Below are 22129 nucleotides of genomic sequence, written 5' to 3'. Positions count from 1 at the left end.
TGCACCACTGAGCTCACAAATGACATGACACAACACCTCATCTCTGGCCACATAAAATGGAAATTCAGACCAGTGTGCTTGTGAATAGGACCCAAGCATAATTTTGTCACTCAAGCTTTAACCTATATGGAAATGTATAAACTTATCAGTTCTGTATAACAAGCAGATACAAAGTTCACATGGGTCTGCAAAACTCTTAGCAGTTTGTGATCTAGGTTTTACCTTTGTGAATAGTAAGATCTAAAGCAATATTGAGCTTCTACTTGAACTCATAGCTGTATATGTTTATAATCACCAGTTCATTACTGGGCTTCCTGCTATGAAACATTTTCACTTTGATAACCCACTGTATTGCTGTGTCAACATTTAACTTGTGTGGATAATTCCCCCTCTCCCCCCCCCCCCCCCCCCCCCCCCCCATGCACCATCCAAGCTAGATGGTTGCTATATGAAGTGAATGTAGTTTTTTAATTTTTGAAATGTTTATTCAAAAAATTGGTTGTGCTGACAGCTTTTGTGCTTCTCTTCCAGGAACATTAAAATGGATCTTTTTTTGTTGAAGATGTTGGAATCAGTGACAGAATGAAAATAAACCTTTTTATAAATGAGGTTTCCAGATTTGCAACGCCTTCAAGACTATTTTTTCTTAGTGCAAAACACTAGCTATAGAATGATTTATACAATTTAAACAATATTTCTAAACCAGGAACTCTTAACACCTGTGGATACAATTAGTTTTGGATGGACAATACCCACAATTCCTTTTGGATTTGAGCTTTTTTTAATGTTCTAAAGTTTAAAATATGTAATGTCCTCTGGATTTGTAATGTTTCAACTAAACATGATATAATTTGTTTGTTTTATTGCAATAAAATGGTTATGGGCTTAGCAGTCTTGAGTAATCTTCCTGTATTTGTCATGAAAAGTTTTAGTAATGTGCTCTCCTTACTTAATTTTTACAAAAGATTTTAATTCTGAGACGAAACTGTGATATTTTGTTACAATTTTTTGTTACATAATATCAGGATAGGTATTGGCAAATGTCAGTTCTTGATGTAATTCCTGTTTTACTTTTTATTCTATATGTCATTGTATTGAACTCTGATATAGGTGCAATATCATTTCAGTTTTAGAACAAAGATGGGCTCTAATATTTTAACATTTAACTTATAGCTAGATTTAAATTGTATTGTTAAGTAACTGAAGATATGAGAAATATATTTTTATTACAGTGATCTGATATGGGATAAAAGGGGTCTTGCATATTGTAAGTTGGTTTTTGCCTTTGCTATGTTAAACTATGTATGTATTCTCAGATACTTGACTAAATACCTTATTTAAAATATATATATGATTAAATCAGATGTTTTATGTGCTTTTCCACAGGAAAGTGTCCCTGTTTCCGTTTTCATACAGAAATTATTGAAAGATTGTGAATGTGTCATTTGGAATTTCATGTGCATCTTGCTAAGGATATTTTTGTGCTCTGTACTTTATTCATTCAAGACTGCTAAGCCTATACTGCATTGTGTGTAATTTTTGGGGTTTTTTTTTTTTTTTTTTTTTCTTGTTTTGGTACCAGCTAGCTCAACAAACAGCCCAACCAGTACACTGTGGACTCAGTCTCAGTCTGATGCTAATCTTTTTAATATTATTCTCCAGTTTGTGTGATCTAATATGTATGATTAATTAGCTATTAAACAAATCTAGTATTAAATGTATTGCCTAGTGAAAAGGGATATTATTTCAAAGTATTTTAATTTGTGGCTTTTCATGTGTACAGATAACCATGTATTAAACAGTAATATTTCTTTCTTTTGAAATGGAGTTTCATTTTGACTAGATTTTAGCACATTCCACTGACATGTAAATTAATTTTCAGGTGATCTTAAATCTGCATATGTTGTTGCATAACTTTCATTGGACTAACAAGGCAAACAAAATATACAGTATACAGAATTGTGTTCTATATAATGTATATTCTGTCTAGTTAATTTTTATCTCTTCTGTAATAAATTGGCAACAAGCATTTCTTGTGAGTAAAGTATCTCCTTTATAATTGCAGAGTAACAGTGCAAGTGGGCTTGTCTGAACTGTAATACAAATTTTTCTTTTTTTTTTAAAAAAAAAAGGGGGGGGGGCAGGGGAATAGTACATTTTGCTGTCTGGTGTGTATATTCTGTTTTTTAGTCACAATTGGATGTTGTAGAAAAGCTGCAATTGATAGACTATGTAGCCAGGACTTCTAGGTGGTGACTGAATTATCAAACTTTAATTTTGGTAGTAAGCGCACCATGAGATTAGATGTGAATTTGCAGAGTACGGTGTTAATGTCGTAGCATATAGGTAAGACTTAGCAGTGCAAAGCCATTATTGTGATTGACAGTCAGGAATTTATTTGAGATACTAAGAGGGCAACAGCTTGAATAGTTGAACATGCAAGGCGGTCCAGTCTAGTTTACTTTTCTGTTACATACTAAAGAGTTAGCAATTTAAGAGTTGGCTTAATTGCCCATTTGTACATAAGTTGCTGCTGTTTTTCGCAAGGTTAAGCACTACAAAGAACTGTCGTTGCAGACAGGAATCTACGAACAAGGGTTTTACAGCTTAATTTTGGCTTCAAGACTTTTTCTGGCGTCATGGGGAGAGTCCCAGACGAGTGTGGTGCTTAGGGGGGTTGGGATGAACTCCATCAGCCTCTTTACAGCCTTCCGGTAATTACACATCAGATGACCGCTGCTGAATATTAATGCTTGATAAATGGGCATTTTAAAAGTTGGCGGTGGGACTGGAGGAGGATGATGGAGGAGATGGGATGTGAATTGCGTGACAGCATGGGAATTGCTGGAGGGGCAAGGGATGAACGGCGCCTCATGCCAAAGCAACATTTGGCATCGATAGCGAAAGAGTAATTACTCCATAATGAACGAGAAGGTGTCCACTAATTGAATACTGAGTGTAGGCAAGCAGTGCCAGAAGTAATAAAAGCCACAATATCAGGAGAGGAAGCATCCTCTTAAGTGGAACAGTAAATACAGATGAGCCTGCATTTGTTTCTCTGACCTTGAGGCTTCCGACCACAGATGATTAAAGATTAAAGAATTGGGGATGGGAAGCGTTTGCTTTTAGTTTTTAAAGGTTTTATATACATATGCTTAGTTCTGTCTTCTCAAGGCCTTGTACACTCCATCTCAAGGCTTTTTTTTTTTTTTTTTTTTTTTATTATAAATCTGAAATTGCTTAAAGTGATTAAGACATCAGACAAATGTTTGTTAGGGAATGACTGTTGGTTGCTAAATGGTGCCTTTTTTTTTCCTTCCCTTTCTTTCTGTCACTAAAGCATTAAAGCTATGATGAGGCTGACAGTTGACAGTTAATATATGCACCTATTATTTGGATTCAAATTGAAGTAATTTAAAAGCAAATTCAATTTAATCAGAACTGAATGAGGGTATAATTCCCCCCCGCCTGCTCCTATCTGATTTGAACTGTGGACCCTGCGGCTCTATCCAGCTTTTATGAAATGTGCATAATGTCAATGTAAATCTTTAACAAAAACAGAAATACTTGTCTGGCTTTTGTTTATCAAGTGCAGTCTGCCTGACCCCTGGCTTAAACTGCTACACTGTTCATGAAATGTGCTGCATGAAAAGGGTTTCTCCCTTTACAGTTTCCCTTTTCAGCTATTTTGCTTTGCTGAAGCCTCACTTTTGTAGACCTAAGCTGCTCCATGCCTTGTTCCCATAATTGCGTACTCCTCTGGGCTTCTCTGGCTAACTTTGGTTTTTTTTTTTTTTTTTTTTTTTTTTTTTTTAAAATATAAAAAGTGTATATCTGCCATATGGGAAAATTACTGTAAAATAAGAGTAAAAATGAGGGAGAACAGCTGAACAGCTGTCCACATCTTCAGGTGCCAGGTGAAGATGTTCTAGTCCTACCGTAAAGATTTTTTTTTTTTTTTTTTTTTTGTTTACATGTGCTAAGCCGGTTTTGATTGCTTTGCTCTCGGTGTTGCCTCTAATCCAGACAGCCTTCTCGCTGCCCCATGCAGGTGAAAAAGGGCCCGCGTGGGATTAGATTGGCCCATCCTTTTGTGCTGGTTGTCAGTCATTTGTCAGAATTGCCTCGTCTGTATTGATGGAGAGCCGCAGGGGTCTGTTGTATCCTCTATTCATGGTGCGAAATGAAGGCTCTCGCTGGTCGTCCCAAGTTGCAGAGCCCTCTCAGGGATTCCTGCCTTTTTTTTTTTTCGTTTATTTGCTCGTGCTGTTGCATATCGGAACGTGAGCGTTCATTTATTTTTTTGTGGTGGTGACCTGATGGCCGTCGTCGTCTTCAGCTCCTCTGCCCAGGCGCAGTACTGTGAGGCGCAGCGCGGAAATCGTGAGACTTTCCTTGTGGAAGTAAGCAGCAGGCGCGTGACCCCTTCCTACAGCTCCAGTAATTACAGAGCCGGGTCAGCCCTAATACTTAGATCTCCAGCAGTGTTGCCAGATGTGGTCGATGTCACCCGCATTAGAAGAGTGAAAAACACTTGCTACTTTGGCATATGTAATTTCTTATTTTTAGTCACCTGGAGCTCTAATGAATTTTTTTCTTTGTGCACCGAGCACCGGGGTCTAAGTGCCGCAGCTGCCGCAGCTCCCCCGTCATAGTTTGTTCTGAACCTTTGAAAAGCAGCATGTGAAGATCCTCACAGCTTCATTGATGCTTATGGAAACTGAAAAAGCCTGATGGCCATATTTCAATGTGACAGTTGCTCTGTCAATTCCCGGAATTTCACAAAGCAATTTTAATTATTTATGATTTTTTTTTTTTTTTAAATCTAATTAGTACGCTGTAAATTTGATGCGTTACTAGTGAGATGGTGCTTCTTTTGGCTTTTGTGAATGGAACATGCAGTATATGGATATTACTAAATTAATTTTCTCAAAGCGCAGTCCTTGAATTTTTTTTAATATCTCCTCTTTATGAGATATTGGCACAGTTTGTTTTTCAAACATAAGCGGAGAAAAAGTTACTGCACGGAAGTATAGAACGGTGAGCCAATAATTTTTTTTCCCCACATTTCCTGCTGTAGCAGCCACAAATAAAAAAAATTTTCTTGTAAAAAGAATATGTGACGAGAGAACAGAACAATCAATTTGGCACTTTAAGCACACCTTTGAAATTTGTCTGCAAAATTCTCCTTTTTGGGAATATGTGCTTCAGAATATTTTTGCCCCCTGTTGATTTTCTTGCAGCATTTGAATTTCAATAAGTCACTGGAGTCGGGCTGTATTGTGGCACATGTTTTTGTTTGTGCAATTTGCTTTATTCTTCACAACTTGGCTTTAAATCCATGAACTAATGTGGTGCTCAGCTTCCTGCTATGGGGTGGACTGAGACGGGCCTGCTTTACCCTGACCTGTGAAGCCAGTCTGTGAAATCGCAGTGGCTGGAATGCTGTGATGTCCCCACTGAGGTACATTTAGGTCTTAAAAACACCATAATCGGCGCCGTCCAGAGATGGACCAGAATAAACCCCCAGGCGACTTCAAGTCCTTGTCATTCCTCTGGAGCCATCTGAAATACGGCCATTCAGCGGCTGTGCTTGTGCAGAAATTCCAGCGGGAACCAGACAGGTCCCATTTGATGTTCTGAATGAATCATTAGTTTCAGCACGCATTGTGCCGTGTGGTGGAGTTTATTTTATATTTATCTGCTTTTTTTGCTGGGGGTAATGAGTGCTTCTCTGCACTGAGCTATTTCATCCTCCGTTGGTCCTCTCCCTGCGAAAGCTGTCAAAAGCATTTGCCAAATCCAGCCTTAGAGAGCATTGTCATTTAAAATATTTACACTTGCCGGCAGGGGCGCGGCCACCTGCACGGTCTCTGTAGAACTCCTCTCCCTCCCACTGACACAATCTGCAGCTGTTTTCAAATCCACTACTTGGTTTTTATCCTCTGCTTTCGGGTATGATCTTCTTCCGGGGATTTTCTTTCCCCAGTCCACTTAAATGGAAGTATAAAACAAACAGAAAGCAAACAGAAGGTGTATGTTAAGGAAAGGGTTAAATCACTGTGGCACTGAACCAATGATCTCTTGTCATGCCATTGACTATTTCACCATCTCTGCAGCATTTGGCAAAATATTGGAGATCTGGCTTTATTTGGTGCTCGAGATCTGAAAAACATACCAGAGGTACAGGAAAACGGTCAATTAAGTGCTTTTTTTAGGCAGTTTTTTCCCGCTAACTTAACTGCAATTTAGAAAGTATACAAAGCATCCGAGTTCCTTTTACTACTGGAAAATAACAATCATTCTGAACTATTTCTGCTCTAAATATTTGTATTTATTTACTTAGAGGTTGCAATGTCAACGGTGATAAGCAGTGATTTGCAACAATATGCATCCAGAATAGACTCACAAGGGCTGATTTTGTGAAGGTCGTAACCAAAAACAAGCGCTGACAAATTGTGAAGAAGAATGCGTTAATTGGACATTTAAGACTCTTTATTCAGCACATTATTCCTTCAGGACTGTGTCACTCATCCTTACTGAGGAGCCTACAGCCCGCATGTGAGAAATAATGAGATGCAGCACAACCACTCAATATGCTTAATTAGAGCCCTATTTACTAACCATATCAATTAGTGCAACACCATTAAACCTTCATGATAGGTTTTAATTAAGCTGTGTAAGCTCCCTGGCTCAGTGAAGTTGAGTCGGCCTGGGGGAAAACGATTTCTTCACCTGTCTCGATGGGTAGCCATAGGCATATTTTTAAATGCTAGGGTAAAAAAAAAATCTGCATGAATTATGTACATAGGAAAAATATACAGCATATTGTATATAAATTTAAAACTAAAAGGAACTATGAAATTAAGTATAAAGCAAGTCTTGAAAAAAAGAATATAATTATGAATACTTTTAATAAATAATGCAGCTTACAGGTATTGACTGATGTCACAGTGGCACTGGTTCTGAGGAAGGGATTGTGGGAGGTGGTCAAGTGCTCTTGCCAAAGTCATGGATACATTTCATCTATATATTTGATATGATCATTGCAATAAGAGTAACCTCCTTCAACTTGTGTGAGATGTGGTCCTATAAGTGGAGGACATCTTCTATCAGGCTGAATCGTGGATCAGAGATTACTAGTGCTCGCTTTCACTGTGATAGTTTCTCAGTTGAAGGCATACTAATTGGGTGCACTTCATTAAATACCATTAAGCATGTTTACGAAGGAAATCCAGTCACAGTTCACACAGGAAGCAGTGAGAAGCTGTTTACAATGCACCAGAAATTCTTTTTTTTTTAAGTCAATATATGTAAACCAGTGGCGTGAAACAGTCCACAAAGGATCTATGCATATTGTGGGTTTTGGTCCAAATGATTTTCCTGTTGTAGACCCCATGTATGTGATGCACTTCCAGCAAACATACTGGCCTTTTACAGTCTCGGATTCAACCTATGTTCTAGTACTGAATGCACTAGAAGACTGAGTCTAGATTTTTTTGGAAGATTTTTCTAATGCCTGATGACCAACATTATTGACCTGTCCTGGGGTCATGTTGAGTACATCACGAGGAAGTCCCAACACTTATTTTTCAGTCTTTTTTTTTCCCCATTAAAAAAACTAAGCAATGTTTATGAAAAAGCATAAGAATGTAAGTTGTAATATTTAGTTTAGGGTGCCAACTCCTGACGGCACAGGGATGAAGTGGGTAACGTGGATTCTCCACAGTTCCTGGGTTGTGCAATTGGACGTAGGTTCGGATCCGGCTCAGTCCGTGTAGAGTTTACATGTTCTCCCTGCGTTCACGGGTATGCCGGATGAACTGGTGCCTCGAAATTGCACACAGTGTGTGAATGCGCATTGCTTTCTTGCGATGAACTGGGCGTACTGTAATAAACTCTGCTTCTGGTAGAGGCTCCGCACCACGGTGACCCAGCATTGGACAAGAGGTTATGGACAGTGAGTGGAGTTAAGTACTTTCCCCAAATTCCCCTCTAACATGCAGATGAGCTTTTTCCATGGGTAGGTACTGTAATTTTACTTTGATATATTACTATAAGGGGCAACTTGTAGCGTAGTGGTTTGAGCTGCTGCTTTTGAGCCCAAATGTCGCAGGTTTGAATCCCACCTCCACCTGTTGTACTCTTGAGCAAGGTACTTACCCTGAAAATTGCTCCAGTAAGATTACCCACCGACCTGTATAAATGGGTAAACAATGGTGGGTTCCTTTGGAGAAAATGTCACTTGAATAAGTGTAGTGTGAATGGAAAGTTTGGAATGTGACGAACGGGAGTGTACTCTGTGTGTAGAATCGCATCACGTCTGCATCCAAATCTCTCCGGATCAGGTATAATGCACTCATTTTATTGTTTTCTGACATGTACGTTGCATTGGAGAAACGCGTGTGCTAAATGAATAAATGTAAATGTAGTATCTTTGTGTGGTTATGGATACGCTTTTCGCCTGAAAAGGACCAGATTAACCGAAAATCCCTCCATAGCATTTAGCTAATCGCAGAAGATGGCGGCCAACTGTTCCCGGCGTTTAGCCTTGTTTACATCTGGTGTCAGGTCAAAGGGGGAGATTTCAAGGTAAACCATAAAGTGCCGTAATTATTTGAACGCTTCATGAACCTATATACCATATTAGCACATTTATTACAATAACTAATTTCGTGAAATCAGCCTTGCTCTCGGTAAAAGATGCGCGGTTTTGTCACGCGCTCTCCTCGGAAGAGGTCCTCGCGCGCGCAGCTCCACCTCGGTCGGTGTTTCGTTGAAGCAATGTTCTAACTTAGCTTTCGGATATGGAAAATATGAGCAAAATCGTTTTCTTTATCTTAAAATGGCGGCCTTACGTTGAATTCTAAGCCACGACTTTCCCGTATGTCTTCCGAATGTAGTGTGCGCTGTAACTGTCAACGTTCTTCAAGTCATTACCCAGTTCGCAAGTAACATTTAACAGTCTTAGTGTGGATGAACAATAAGACATTTAATTTAGTCCAGTCTTTATCTGGGGAAAAAATGTGACATTAAAACAAAAAAACACACAGTTATATGGCGCTCAAGACTCCATGAGACGGACGATATTTAAAGTGAAAAGTTTCCGCAGGAGCCCCACAGGTGAGCGTTTCCAGCTCGCTGACGCTGCCTCTTCCTGCCACCTATCGGCCAAACAGGGAACTTCTCCGCAGTCGCGCCTCGCGAAAGGAGCCCAAGTCACTTCGGACGCTTCTCTCTCTACGGCGGAGCTGGCAGTATTATAATAATCATTAGAAAACATATCAACGGGGACACAAAACCCGACCCTTTTATGACAGAAGTTCTTATAAAGTTTGTAAAAATGACTTCCATTAGAGATCGTCGTCGTTGCTACCATTAAGCATAAACGTGAAACAAGGTTGTCCTGTTTAAAGAGCTCTATTCAGGTAGGCATGAGCGGGACCGAGGTTGGCCGTATGTTCAGTATGTTCCCGAAGGCTCTCTCTTTGTGCACTGGAGTGTGTTCCCATAAAGACCTTTGGAACGGAGCGCGTCGTTAAGCGCGCGACTGCGGGAAGGTGTGTGTGTGTGTGGGCGAGAAGTCGGTGTGTGCTCTGACCTTCCACAGCCCGGAGTTCATCCGTCTGCAAAGAAACAGTTACCTGTTTCATCCAGCAGAGAGACTGTTTTGAAATCATTCGACTGACTCTTGTATGAGCGCCAACGAATTCGATAAATGAGTCCTGACACACAGCGGGTTTCCCTGGCTGACGCGTGTGTTCCATATGTTCAGATTTACCTCCCCTCCTCTCATGAGCTATAATCGAGTTGTTTGTTTTGCTGCCGAGTTGTTGCATGTGTCTGTATTACCCAGAAGACGGGGGACAAATGCTCGCTTGTACTGCTGGTTTTGGCGAGAGTCACTGATATCATTTTTAGTAGTGTAAAGGTTGAAAGCCAGGAGCGCAGCCTCGTCCTTGCGCTTGTGCTTCTCCCCGCTCCGTCGGCTTTTTGGATGAGTCCAAGCGTTTAGTTTTAAAAAAAACCCACTATCAACAGGTCCCTTCAGCAGCCCGAGAAGTAACTGCATGTGTCTGTAAAGACGAGTCCCCCCCCCCAAAACAGATGTCATGAAGCCGCAGAATGCAGAAGCGCACGCGATGAATGTGCTCGGGCTGCTGGAGTGCGTGCGTGCGTGCGTGTGTGTGTGTCTGCCACAAACCTGCAGAATTGGTGCTCCGTGAATGAAGTACTCACGAAGAATTGTCTGCGTGCACGCTATGAATATGTATAAATGATGCCTGTTTTCATGGGCAATTTCTAGCGCACCATTTGGGCACATTCCCATAACCACCGCCCTGGTGCGTCGCACCCCTTTCCCCCAAACAGCTTTTTAATGGCTTCTGTTTGCTTTAGAACCCTCCTCTTGGTCCTTTCCGTCTTTTCATCTCGTCGTCTTCAGCTGGTCTAAGTGGGCAAAACCTGGAGAAACCTCTATTTTTGTCCCTTGCCTCTTTCTCTTTCAAATAATCAGCCTTGTGCCAAAAGTGTCCCCCTTGTTTTTACGCGTGCCAGTCACCTGCCGTCCCCCTCGGCCCTCCTCTTTCTCTCCGTCCTTTCTCTGCCTTTCTCTCCCCCCAATTCTTTTGACTTTCAGCAGTCTGTTTCCCCCAAAGAGATTCAGATTGGGTACATATTGAGTTCCCTTTGTCTTTCAAGGGCTGTACTAAGCTAATTAAATTTTATCCTATCAAATAAAAAAACCCCGTGGCTCTCTCCCTCTTCTCCATTAAATTCAGCCGCGGCTTTCCAGCCAAACTCGTCTGTGTTTTTTTTTTTTTTTCTTCTTACCCCTGGAAAAATCCACTGTTCATTGAGTCAAATCTATTGAAAAACATTTGCAGATCTCTATTATTCCGGGATTCTTGTCCTTTTCTCCTATTATAAAAGGTCCCGAAACAGCTTGCTTCTTTGTGCGGCGGAGCTGCGCTGGAAAAGGAGGAGAGAGCCATGAATGTTAAATAAATTACGCACCGGGGTAACTTAAAGTTTTTCCTCGCATTTTTTATTTTGTGCCTTTCCTGCTGAACGTTATCTTTTAAAAAATGTTTTTCTGCAAAATAAGAGGGATGCGCACGAACATAATCCTTGTTTATTGCCATTAAAACTGTTGTAATATTGCACGGAAAGCAGGCGGAGACACCACGGCACCATGCGAAACATTTCAGTCATTTTAAATGACCAAATGATCTTTCTTACATTTTATTCAACACAGCAGGAGAATAATCGTCCTGCGTTTACTTGGAGTCTACTGCTCAGTATAAGTATTTCCCACTTAAAATTAATTTCATTCTATTTTATTACAGTTTTTGCCTTCTTTTCATCGCTTTCGGACGATCGTCAAGTCATTTCACCTGCAAAATCTAGCAATGTTTCCAGTAAAAGAATTCAGATATTATCTGTTCAGACGGAAACTCTTCGCTTTCTAAGTGTACCAGTATTTCTGACCAGAACCATTTACGCGTTTGAGAAATCGTACTTTTAATAATCGGACATCGGCGGACTGTTGTGTTGCCCAAAAAAGGGACCATTTTAAACACAAACAGATGTGTCAGTAATTACTGGCGAGCTGCTGTACATGGCCATGACTACAACATGCAAATTAACATTAAAGTCATGTAACCGCAACGTATAGAGAATCATTTCAACTAAATTCTTCCGTTCAGGTCTTGATCACACACTTATTAATATTAGTATGATCGTTTTTCGTATGACCTGAAAGCAATTCCACTGCATGTTTATATATATATATATATGTATTATTTTCTTAATTCAAGTTGTTACGTTAGAACACAATTAACCGTTTTTCGCCGAAAGGGATCCCAGCAGTCGAGACTAACTGATTTTTACACTAACCTTGGGTATATTTTATTCTTATGTGACTGATTTGTAAACACTATTACAAAACTTTGTGTGCGTAATTATAATTGACCTAAATGCGTTTTCATAAACGAGGGGGGGGAACTCGCAGTACAAATAACCAGTAATTTAAAGTGTTTATCGGGCATCCAAAAGGACATTTCGCGCAGCCTTCTGTCTCCTGAAAATGCCTGCATCCACAGAACCTTGAGGAATAATGGGTTAATTACCGAAAAGCAGATCAAATTAAACTTGGTCACTGCATATTCGCTCAATAGGCTTTATTTAATACCTCTTTAATAAAGACCCCTTTCTTCTCACCCTCCCGCCATTCCTTTCTGTCCCTCACTTCTTTTTTTTTTTTTTTTTTCTTCCAAGTTGAAACATCTTTGAGTGCAATAAATGTTTAACTGCAATAAATATAAATCAATCTCAATGTGTGCAAATCCTATTCAAGGAAGGGTTCGGGGGGGGGGGGGTTCGCAGAAAGAAAAAAAATCCGCAGTTTTTAAAAAAAAAAAGAAAAATGAAGGAGGGTGGGGGTGCTGGGGGGGAGACCCCGAAAGCAGCTGTTGAGCAGTAATCTTTTTTCGTGCCCTGTCACTCACCTTCATTTTAGCTCGTCAGCGCGTCCCATACGAGCCGTTTCACTGGCCACCTCCCTCTTTTCACACTTTCACACTTTCACTCCATCCCTGCTCCCTGCTCCCTGCTCCCTGCTCCCCAACCTTGTCCACATTTTCGGACCGTCCCCTTGTAGTTATCCAAATAAAAGAAGAGTGCATGGATGTCAAATTGCCCTCAAAAACACCATGAAAGATTGATTTGCAGCACTTTTCTTTGGGCTGACATTATTTCGGAGGGACCTGAATGGGAAACCCGCTTGCCTGGGATGGAATAAAGATGTTCTCTCTGCAGGGAAAAAGGGGGGAAACTGCCCATTTACTCCCAGTCCATCAACCCGGGAAAAAAAAAGGGAAAATAGAAAGAAACTGCGGGCTATTGAAAGAAAAGCCATATACACCTCTAAACACTGTCACAATACTCGGATTTTTTTTTATTATTAACGTCCATGAATATTAAACCGCTTAGCCTTACAAAGTAGGTGGAAGAGAAAGTATATACTTGGCCAAGTGAGCTTTACATATTTCTGTGCGTTGTGACAATACATTAAAACGCATTAAACTCCGAACTGCCCCCACTTTAAAGAGTCATATTCATTCTGGTGGTCACATTGTTGCAGTAAAGCAAAAGAAAAAAAAAAAAAAAAAAAACTGAATTTTTCATAAAGCATTGAAAGGAAAAGGATGGTTCGAAAAAAAGTTTGCCTTATTTTTGATTGTCTTTCATATTATTTATACTAATAACATTTATAATATTTATAATGTATATTTCTTGCAATGTGAATTTTCCGGAATTTCCCCTTTTGTGACATTGTCAGTCTTGATGTAACGGATTTACGTGTGTTTTAATTTTATTTGCTTTACTTTTTCTTGTATCAGTTTGATTAACTTTAAGCGGGAGTTCGCGTGTTAAATAGTAATAAACTATTTAGTTTTGTGCTCAGATCATTTCTGCGATTCCCGTGAAAATCAAAGCTATACTTTACGCTTACCATCTAAGTAAGAGGGCGACATTGTATTATGTCTAATATTAGTGAAATAGTACTCAAATCGAAATTTTAAGAAAGGCAAAGTGTCGATCAGAAGCCGAGAGAAGTCGGCAGCGCTGGAGCGCGTTGACTCTTTATTTCATTTCATTTTTACAACCGAACAAAATGTTAATTGTTGTTATTTTAGAAGATCTTTGTCAATGATGCATGTTTTTAAATATGGCACGATACGTGTTTGCCTTTAATCCAAAGTATGTCACCAAAAATCGCTCGAGTTTTTCCGGTGTCGGTGGATTTTACCGTTTTGCGTAAATGCGCAGATATATAGACAAATATGACACGTAACACGCCTTAAATATCACATTTACCTGAATTTAGCTGCAATTACAGTAAAACCCATATTGATTTAATAAATTCGTGTACTTTAATGGCCACCGCGACCCTCGACAGGACAAGAAGAGAAAGAAAACCGACTGTCAGACTCCTATGACCATAATTTGCCCTGAAATCTAATTTTTTTTCAAATTATTTTAACGTAAAATGCCAAAGCTGGGCTGTGATCTGCGCACGTCAAAACATATAGGATAGAAATAGTTGTTGGTTTCTGGTTATTGTGCTGCTAATCAAGTGGTACAAAATTGATGCTATATTATTACGGCTATTTTGAGTAGTCACGGAACAGTTCACCTTATTTAATCCAATAACCGTGTTTATCTTCCTGCTGGCGGCCGGTTTTGTTTTTGGCTCGTTTTGCCCCTGCTTCTCCAAGCGAGGCGCCTCCACAGCAAAGCCGAGGTGTGCGTGTGTGTGTGTGTGTGTGTGTGTGTGTGTGTGTGTGTGTGGGGGGGGTTCCTCCGAGGAGGCTGCGTGGCCGGTGCGCGCCTGCTGAGATGAGCCTTGTCATTACTGCGGAAAGGTGGTCCGTCTGTGTGCAGCGGGACCCCCCTCCTCCTCCTCCTCCTCCTCCTCCTCCGGTGATGGCACCCCCCCTCCCCCCTCCCCCCAAAGGAGTGGCCTCTCAATAAAGACTTGGCTCCTTTTTCCTGGTAGAACAAGTCTATAGAACATAAGGGGAGGGTCATTAATAACTAATTAGAGGGGGTCAAAGCAGCGGCATATAAAGAGAAGTGAGACTTTGAACAGATAGACCATTTCCAAGCAAGCCGCTGCCAAAGAGGAACCGCTGGCACTGCAGTGATTCGATCCGAAACTGACACGGCAGCAGCGTCGACTTTTTCCGCCTCACTTTTTTTTTTTTGTTTTCCCCGTCCGCCTCACTTTGATCGCCACTTGCCAGAATTAGTCTGAACGTTTCTTTTTTTTCTTTTTCCTCCTTCTTTGATTCCCCCGTAAGTCATACTTTTTCATTTTGCGCGAGAGCGAACGTGTGCGCGCCGCGGCCATGGGCTCGGTTCTGCCCGCAGAGGCTCTGGTGCTGAAGTCTGGATTTAAGCAGCAGAGCAGCGTGTCCCTGTCCGACATCATCACCTCCGACATCCTGCACAGCTTTCTGTACGGCCGCTGGAGGAACGTGCTGGGCGAGCACCTCTTCGAGGAGAAGAGCACCGGCGCGAGCCCCAAGACCGCCTTCACCGCCGAGGTGCTCGCGCAGTCCTTCTCGGGAGGTGGGTGACCTGGGGGGGGGGGAGGGAGCACCGCGCACATGATCATGATGATCGCCACTCTCCTTCATTCGTGCCTCCCCCGTGCTCGTGCCGTGAGCGCCGCCGTCCTCCGCACGTCCTGCGTCTTTACGCGCGACGGATGGTAAACCCTTAGAAGAAATATAATGACATTTGATCCTGCCAACAGTTTACACGTAAAACACTCGTGCCGCACGATTAGGTGCTGCTCGTGCGTTTCTTTCGCGGTCTCACAGCAACGAATGATCTCGCGGCGCCAAAACCAATTAGGAGCACGAGCCGAGCGCAGTGAAGAGAGTTTCTAAGAACGAGCCGCGCGGTGCAGGAGCCTCGCCGAGCCTCCATTGGCTGAACGCTCTGAAAAGCGCGAGCTCCGCGCGCAGACACTGTGTGCGTGTGTGTGTGTGTGTGTGTGTGTGTGTGTGTGTGTGTGTGTGTGTGTGTGTGTGTGTGTGTGGGGGGGGGCATTTCTTCCCATCGTGGTCCCCGTCCCCACTCTCCCGCGAACTTACTGTTACCCGCTCTTGTCCCACTTTGAGCCCTTTTCACTTCCACCCGGTTTACGGTATTAACGCGTTTGGCACATGGATGCAGCGCGCATTTAGGAGCTTCTTAGGCGTCTAAGAAGAAGGGATTTAAAGCGCTCTGGTTCATCTCGCCAAGTGTCGCGTAAACCGGCCCTACGCGCTATGCAAAGTGGCCCTTTCTTTGAGATGTGCTGGGTTTATCCCCCCATTCATGGGCCTGTCTGTCTGTCTGTCTGTCTGTCTCTCTCTCTCTCTGTCTCTCTCTCTCTCTCTCTCTCTGTCTTTCTGTCCATCTCTCTCTGTCTGTCTGTCTCTCTGTCTGTCTGTTTGCAGTCTCCTTTCCCTGGCCCAGGCTCCCCTCTCTCTCTCTCTCTCTCTCTCTCTCACACACACACACACTTTTCTCCCTGTCTCTCTCTAAAAAGAGCCCTGTTCCTGCCCTAACGCACCGTGAAGACTAATTCTATTGCCATTCACACCATGTCAGCCATCTAATCGCCTTTCCATTTTTTTATTGTCAGAGAAATTCCCCGGCCCTTTTAAACAGGTCCTCATTTTCATTCACCCCAAATTTATTGCTACAAACTTCTTAAAGGGATAATGAATTTGGAATTAGCCATTTCTTTCCAGTTCAGTTTAAAAGTGTATATGACATGCGAGGCATGGCCAATTGCTGGAGGCCCATGAACAGAGCGCCCTTTAACCCCAGCCTCGGCCGCCCTCTTTCCATCGCACGCACACTGCTACGATTCTGACGTTAAATAAGAATGCAGGGGATCTCTTGAACTTCTCAAAAAAGTGCCAAGCGCTTTCAGTCTCCCGCACAATGTGTTTAACATTTCCCATTTAATCTCTTTCACTCACTGGGGGAAAAAAAATATATATATATATTAGAACCTACGTGAAACAGATTACGCGTGCAAAAGTAGAGTAAAGAGAAAAATATTTATTCTGAAGGTGCAATAAGGCTCCGTATTTTACGGGCAATATTTTATGTTAGATTAGAATATTCGTCATAAAATCCCTTTTTATATTTTCACGCAAATCTAAAATTTTAAATTACACGAGCAATAAGCCTGAAGCGAATTCACATATGAAATCGCAACCCTGCTGTTATTGAAATATGTGTATACATAGTACTTCGAAGGCTTAACAGCTTGTCAGGTGTCGGAGGGAACAAATACATATAATAAGCAATAATCCCACTCAGTGGAATTGTACGCGAATAGTGGGGGACCCCCAGGCTCGACTGTATGATATATCGCAATTTTCCTCGTATTTTTTCCTAACCTTTCCCCGAACTTCTTCCCTCCACGTGTCCTCCCCAGAGGTCCAGAAGCTGTCCAGCCTCGTGCTGCCGAGCGAAGTGATCATTGCCCAGAGCTCCATTCCCGGAGAGGGCCTCGGCATCTTCTCCAAGACGTGGATCAAAGCTGGCACGGAGATGGGCCCTTTCACCGGCCGGGTGATCTCCCCCGAGCACGTGGACCTCTTCAAAAACAACAACCTCATGTGGGAGGTAAGAACCATGTGCCACAGCATGGCCATGTGCAGTCTTTTACCGTGTTTTTATGAAGGAAGGTTAAAAAGTCTGAAAGAGTTTTGCGGAGGGTGACTGTACTCTGCGCTCTCCGACCAGGTGTTCAATGAGGACGGCACCGTGCGCTACTTCATCGACGCAAGCCAGGAAGACCACCGCAGCTGGATGACTTACATCAAATGCGCACGCAACGAGCAGGAGCAGAATCTGGAGGTGGTGCAGATTGGCAGCAGCATTTTTTACAAAGCAGTGGAGGTGAGCTTCATTCGTGGGCAGTAGGGGGCGTCGTAGTTAAAACTGCCGCCTTGAAATCAGAAGGTCGCTGGTTTGAATCTTGCTCCAGCCACAGTACTCTTAGGTACTTACCATGACTGGACGCTGAATGAATACCTGGCTGGATACATTAGTGAAGCATTGTGACATTATGAAGTTGCTTATCTAGCATTGTAAGTCACCTTGGATCACGGTGTCTTATAAATGAGATAGATGTATGTCAGGAGGCACGGTGGCACAGCGAGTAGCGTCGCTGCCTGGGTGGCGTGAGAGGACGTGGGTTTGATCCCCGCTCAGTCTGTATGGGGTTTGCATGTTCTCCCTGCGTCTGCTCTGGTTTCCTCCCACAGTCCAAAGACATGCTGTCCAAGTTCACCCATAGTGTGTGAGTGACAGAGAGTGTGTGTGTTCCACTGATGTATGGATGAGTGACCCAGTGTAAGTAGTGTATCTAGCAGTGTAAGTCACCACGGTGAATAAGGTGTGTGGGCTCATAACACTACATAGTGTTCATTGGAAGTCGCTTTGGAGAAAAGCGTCTGCTAAATAAATAACACATACATACATCATCTGAAACTGTAAATAAATGAAAGGTGCTAATAATTCCTGACATTATTTTGCTGCGACAAGTCAGTGGCAAAGTGACAGTGTCAGATCAAAGATGTTTTCCAACATTCACATGGTCTTTGTTACCGACTCACTGAAGTGCTTAGCATGCTGGAGATCAACAGCTTTTAGTTAAGGGGATTTATCCATGGCTGTCTTTCCTTTTCACAGACCATCCCCCCAGATCAGGAGCTGCTGGTGTGGTATGGAAACTCCCACAACACATTTTTGGGAATCCCTGGTGTCCCAGGCGCAGAGGACGAGCATCAGAAGAAAACTAAAAGCGGTGAGTCACTTTGCTTGAGGTTACTCGGAACATGAGGTTGGGGGTGGGGTGGAGTGGACTTTGGGGGGGCTGACAATTCAGCTGGAATGATCGTTATCACAGCCATTTAGAGGACAATAGAGTTCATTAGTTCTTGCACTCACTACCCTTTAAGTCCCGTCAGATGTCACCGTGGGCAAGTTTGTTAAAGGATGAGATCGCAATCGCGTGGACGCCCCTCGGCTATGAACCTGCGGTTTGCGGTGTGCTGCAGTCCAGTCAGCTATACAGATCCGTGCATGCTGTACGCCTGCACACGCAGCGGACGTTTTAACTGATGCCTAGCTCTTCTCTCAGAGAGTTTGCGTGAGCTAAGGTTTCTTTGTCTCTCCTCTTTCCCAGCAGACGATTTCCATCTTTCCGACGGCTCCTCGTCCTCATCCTCGTCGTCCTCCTCCTCCTCATCGACCGCCAGCCGCATGCGCTGCGTCATCTGCCACCGCGGCTTCAACTCCCGCAGCAATCTGCGCTCCCACATGCGCATCCACACGCTGGACAAGCCCTTCGTCTGCCGCTTCTGCAACCGCCGTTTCAGCCAGTCGTCCACCCTGCGCAACCACGTGCGCCTGCACACGGGCGAGCGCCCCTACAAGTGCCATGTTTGTCAGAGCGCCTACTCCCAGCTGGCGGGCCTGCGGGCGCACCAAAAGAGCGCCAGGCACCGGCCTGCGAGCACGGGTTCCGTGGTGGCGCTGCAGGCGCACTCCCCGACGCCGCCACAGATGGCCCCTGTGCCCCACCCAGCCTCCCTGGTGCACCACATCCCCACCATGGTGCTGTGAAGGACCGAAACGCGCCCGCTCCTCCGCGGTGCACAAGGTATCGCAGCTGCTCTGAACTACTGTGGGAAAGAAAAAACAACCCTTACCTACCTTTACCTAGATCTCTCTGCATCTCTGCTATGTTTTTTACCCTCTGTCCAATAGTTCTCTCATTTTAGGCCCTCACTGCTGGACGGCTACCGGTGTATTTTTTTACCAGCGGTTCGGCAGGATTTAACTACTGAGCAGGCTTAACGAACCAGGGCCTCGTTACAGTTTTATAGCATTTCACGTCTAAATGGAATGCATTACACATTTTAACACTTTATTGTACCTGACGCAGTAATGTACGATTTAACAGAGGATAGGGCTCAAAAGTGGCAGCGGATACTATGCCACTATGGTATTAGTGTGTCACGATTACTTAATGTACCCAGCATTAGCTGTATTCCTGATTTGTGAATATGTTTAAATATCTTGAATATAGTCCTGAATATAAAGGCAAATATAACCCCATCAATACCTTATATAAAGATATATTTTAAAGTAATCGCAGGAGCACTGTTTGAACATTGTTAATGCAGACAAGACACTTTGTAGTCTGTTTTTTGTTTAGAAAGTTTCCACTTTTACAATTTTTGACGAATTCTATTTATGTTAATTCCGGTGCATAAGAAAATTGTGGTTTAATAGTAAACATACAATATATGGAAATGTTTTTTTTTTTTTTTTCCCATTTGTATGATTCTCTTGAACTGTAATTGAAATGCAGAGAAAGTCTCAGTCTTTGTGTTTGCATGCAAATTCATTCTTGCTTGAAGACTGGGTGCCATAAGCGTGAAAAGTTTTTTGGAAAAAATTAGTAAAATGGGTTTACGTTTCATTACTATTAGCCAGAAGGAATAACAAAATTCAGACAAAAATGTAAATAAAAGTATATATGAATGATGTAAATATGATTTTAAATTGTGCTTTACTTCCACAAATAGTCACTTTATCTCTGTACATGTATGTAAAAGTTTAATTACAAGACTTTGGTATTATATATATTATGAATACTATGTATGCAGATGTAAATAACTGTATTTTCACCTTGTATTCTGAATAAAAGAGGAGATTAATTAGCATGTGGTCATGCATGCATTTTTTGTCGCATTTGCTCCAAAACATTTCTAAGGCAGGTAATACAGAAAAGTTGCTTTTTCACCTGTTGTTTTTCATTGTGGAAGTTTTCACTCACTGTATCATCATGTGCGCAAACCGGCCCAGCAGTTTATATTTAGCTCTGTGTTCAAAGGCCACCGCTGGTAACTTTGTAATCTTTTAAACTGCAACGAACAACATCCCGTGTGTGTATTTACAACAGCAAAGATTTTATAACTAATACAATTCGTTCTTAGACACACATTTTTTATGTTGTCTAGTTAAGACTCGACTAGTGTTTCGAACTAAAGTAAACTGAACAAGCAGGACCTTTCAGAAGTTCCAGTGCACAATAAACAATAAACTAAGTGTTCGGTACGATTAAGCACGAACTTTAAGTTGGACTGCACACGTATGCATGCGAATGTCAAAGTGATTTTTGAGACGAGCTTTCCATCGCACTCTGTACCTACTTTTTACCGCGGTACCGCAGCCGCTCGGCTCCCTGAGCTCTTCGCGCACCAGTTAACATTCAATTTGTCTCCAGCAGGTGGCGCAAGATCCGCGTCCACGAGCACCTGTACAGCGCTTCACTGGCTGCGCTGGCTGTGGTGCTCAGACCCTGGTTAAGCGCTGATTTCTTATAACCCTCCGTTTATTGAAGGTAAAAGCAAACACGTACTGTTGCGTGCTAAAATTCTAGAACCAACACACACACACACACACAATGTCTGCAACCGCTTGTCCCAAGCAGGGCCACAGTGATCTGGAGCCCAACTCGGCAGAGCACAAGGCTGAGGGGACACACGCACAGGACGGGACGCCAGTCCATCACAGGGCAACCCAAGCAGGACTCGAACCCCAGACCCACCAAACAGCGGGCACCACCGCACCCCCCGATTCTAGTACATTTACTATTAATTAACAGAGTCATGCTGATTTAAGGAATCCATGGTTCCACAGCGGGGGTGCGGTGGCGCAGTGGGTTGGACCACAGTCCTGCTCTCCGGTGGGTCTGGGGTTCGAGTCCCGCTTGGGGTGCCTTGCGACGGACTGGCGTCCCGTCCTGGGTGTGTCCCCTCCCCCTCCAGCCTTGCGCCCTGAGTTGCCGGGTTAGGCTCTGGTTCCCCGTGACCCTGTATGGGACAAGCGGTTCTGAAAATGTGTGTGTGTGTGGTTCCACAGCAGGTAGTGCAAGTTCCTCACAGCTTCTGGGTTTGGGTTTGAATGAAGTGCAGTCTGTGTGGAGTTTAGTTAAGGGAATCCCCGTTTCGTTACGTTTGCATCGGTTTCCTCTCGGTGCTCTGGTTTCCTCCCACAGCACAAAGATCTGCTTTACAACTGAACTGGTGACTCTAAGTGTGTGTATGTGTGTGTGTCTCCCTGCAACAGACTTTCATTTCAGCCAGCGTGTGTACCCTGCCTCATGCTCCAGACCACTGTGACCCTGTTGTGAACAAGTGGTGATTAATAATGGATGTATGTTAATTTACAAAGAGGCTTTTCAGTATCACATGAATTCATGAATGTAATGAAAGTAACAAAACCTAATGTTGATGCAATTATTATTTCATAATCACATCACAACAATAGTAATAATAATACAAATCTTATGCATGAGCAAGATCCATCTGCAAGAGAAAAATACCCTCTGGTCTAAAGATTTCTGCCCTAATCACAGTTTTTTCTACAAATGTTCCTTTTTCTGAGTGAACATTAGTTTGATTTACATGTTTAATGTCCGTATAAGATCAAATCATATGTCTTCAATAGCTATGATTCCACTTCAACTGTTAGA

General features: G+C 42.8%; 2 protein-coding genes across 2 annotated transcripts in view; both read left to right on the top strand.

Moving 5' to 3' along the window:
• Window positions 1–1261, top strand: part of LOC108938364 (far upstream element-binding protein 3-like) — a 29044-nt gene extending 27783 nt beyond the window's left edge. The window contains exon 19 of the mRNA XM_018758897.2: window positions 532–1261. Coding sequence (XP_018614413.1) covers window positions 532–540 — 9 coding nt within the window. The 3' untranslated portion in view covers window positions 541–1261. The remainder of the gene's footprint in view (window positions 1–531) is intronic.
• A 13525-nt stretch (window positions 1262–14786) lies between these two features.
• On the top strand, window positions 14787–19209 carry LOC108938445 (PR domain zinc finger protein 12-like). The gene is made up of 5 exons (XM_029259668.1): window positions 14787–15138; window positions 17012–17202; window positions 17323–17478; window positions 18274–18388; window positions 18773–19209. The coding sequence occupies exons 1-5, from the start codon at window positions 14916–14918 to the stop codon at window positions 19207–19209; spliced, it is 1122 nt and encodes a 373-aa protein (XP_029115501.1). The 5' UTR covers window positions 14787–14915.
• The last annotated feature ends 2920 nt before the right edge of the window (window positions 19210–22129 follow it).

The sequence above is a fragment of the Scleropages formosus genome, chromosome 17 (assembly GCF_900964775.1).
Source record: "Scleropages formosus chromosome 17, fSclFor1.1, whole genome shotgun sequence".
NCBI lineage: Eukaryota > Metazoa > Chordata > Actinopteri > Osteoglossiformes > Osteoglossidae > Scleropages > Scleropages formosus.
Note: the sequence above shows the minus strand (reverse complement) of the source record. Positions and strands in the feature narration are given on the sequence as shown.

Excerpts from the sequence above, each read along its gene's own strand:
- LOC108938445 (XM_029259668.1), top strand. The coding sequence starts at position 14,916 with ATGGGCTCGGTTCTGCCCGCAGAGGCTCTGGTGCTGAAGTCTGGATTT. Across the intron at positions 17,479-18,273 it reads TTTTTTACAAAGCAGTGGAG|ACCATCCCCCCAGATCAGGA; the intron begins GTGAGCTTCATT and ends TCCTTTTCACAG. Across the intron at positions 18,389-18,772 it reads TCAGAAGAAAACTAAAAGCG|ACGATTTCCATCTTTCCGAC; the intron begins GTGAGTCACTTT and ends CTTTCCCAGCAG.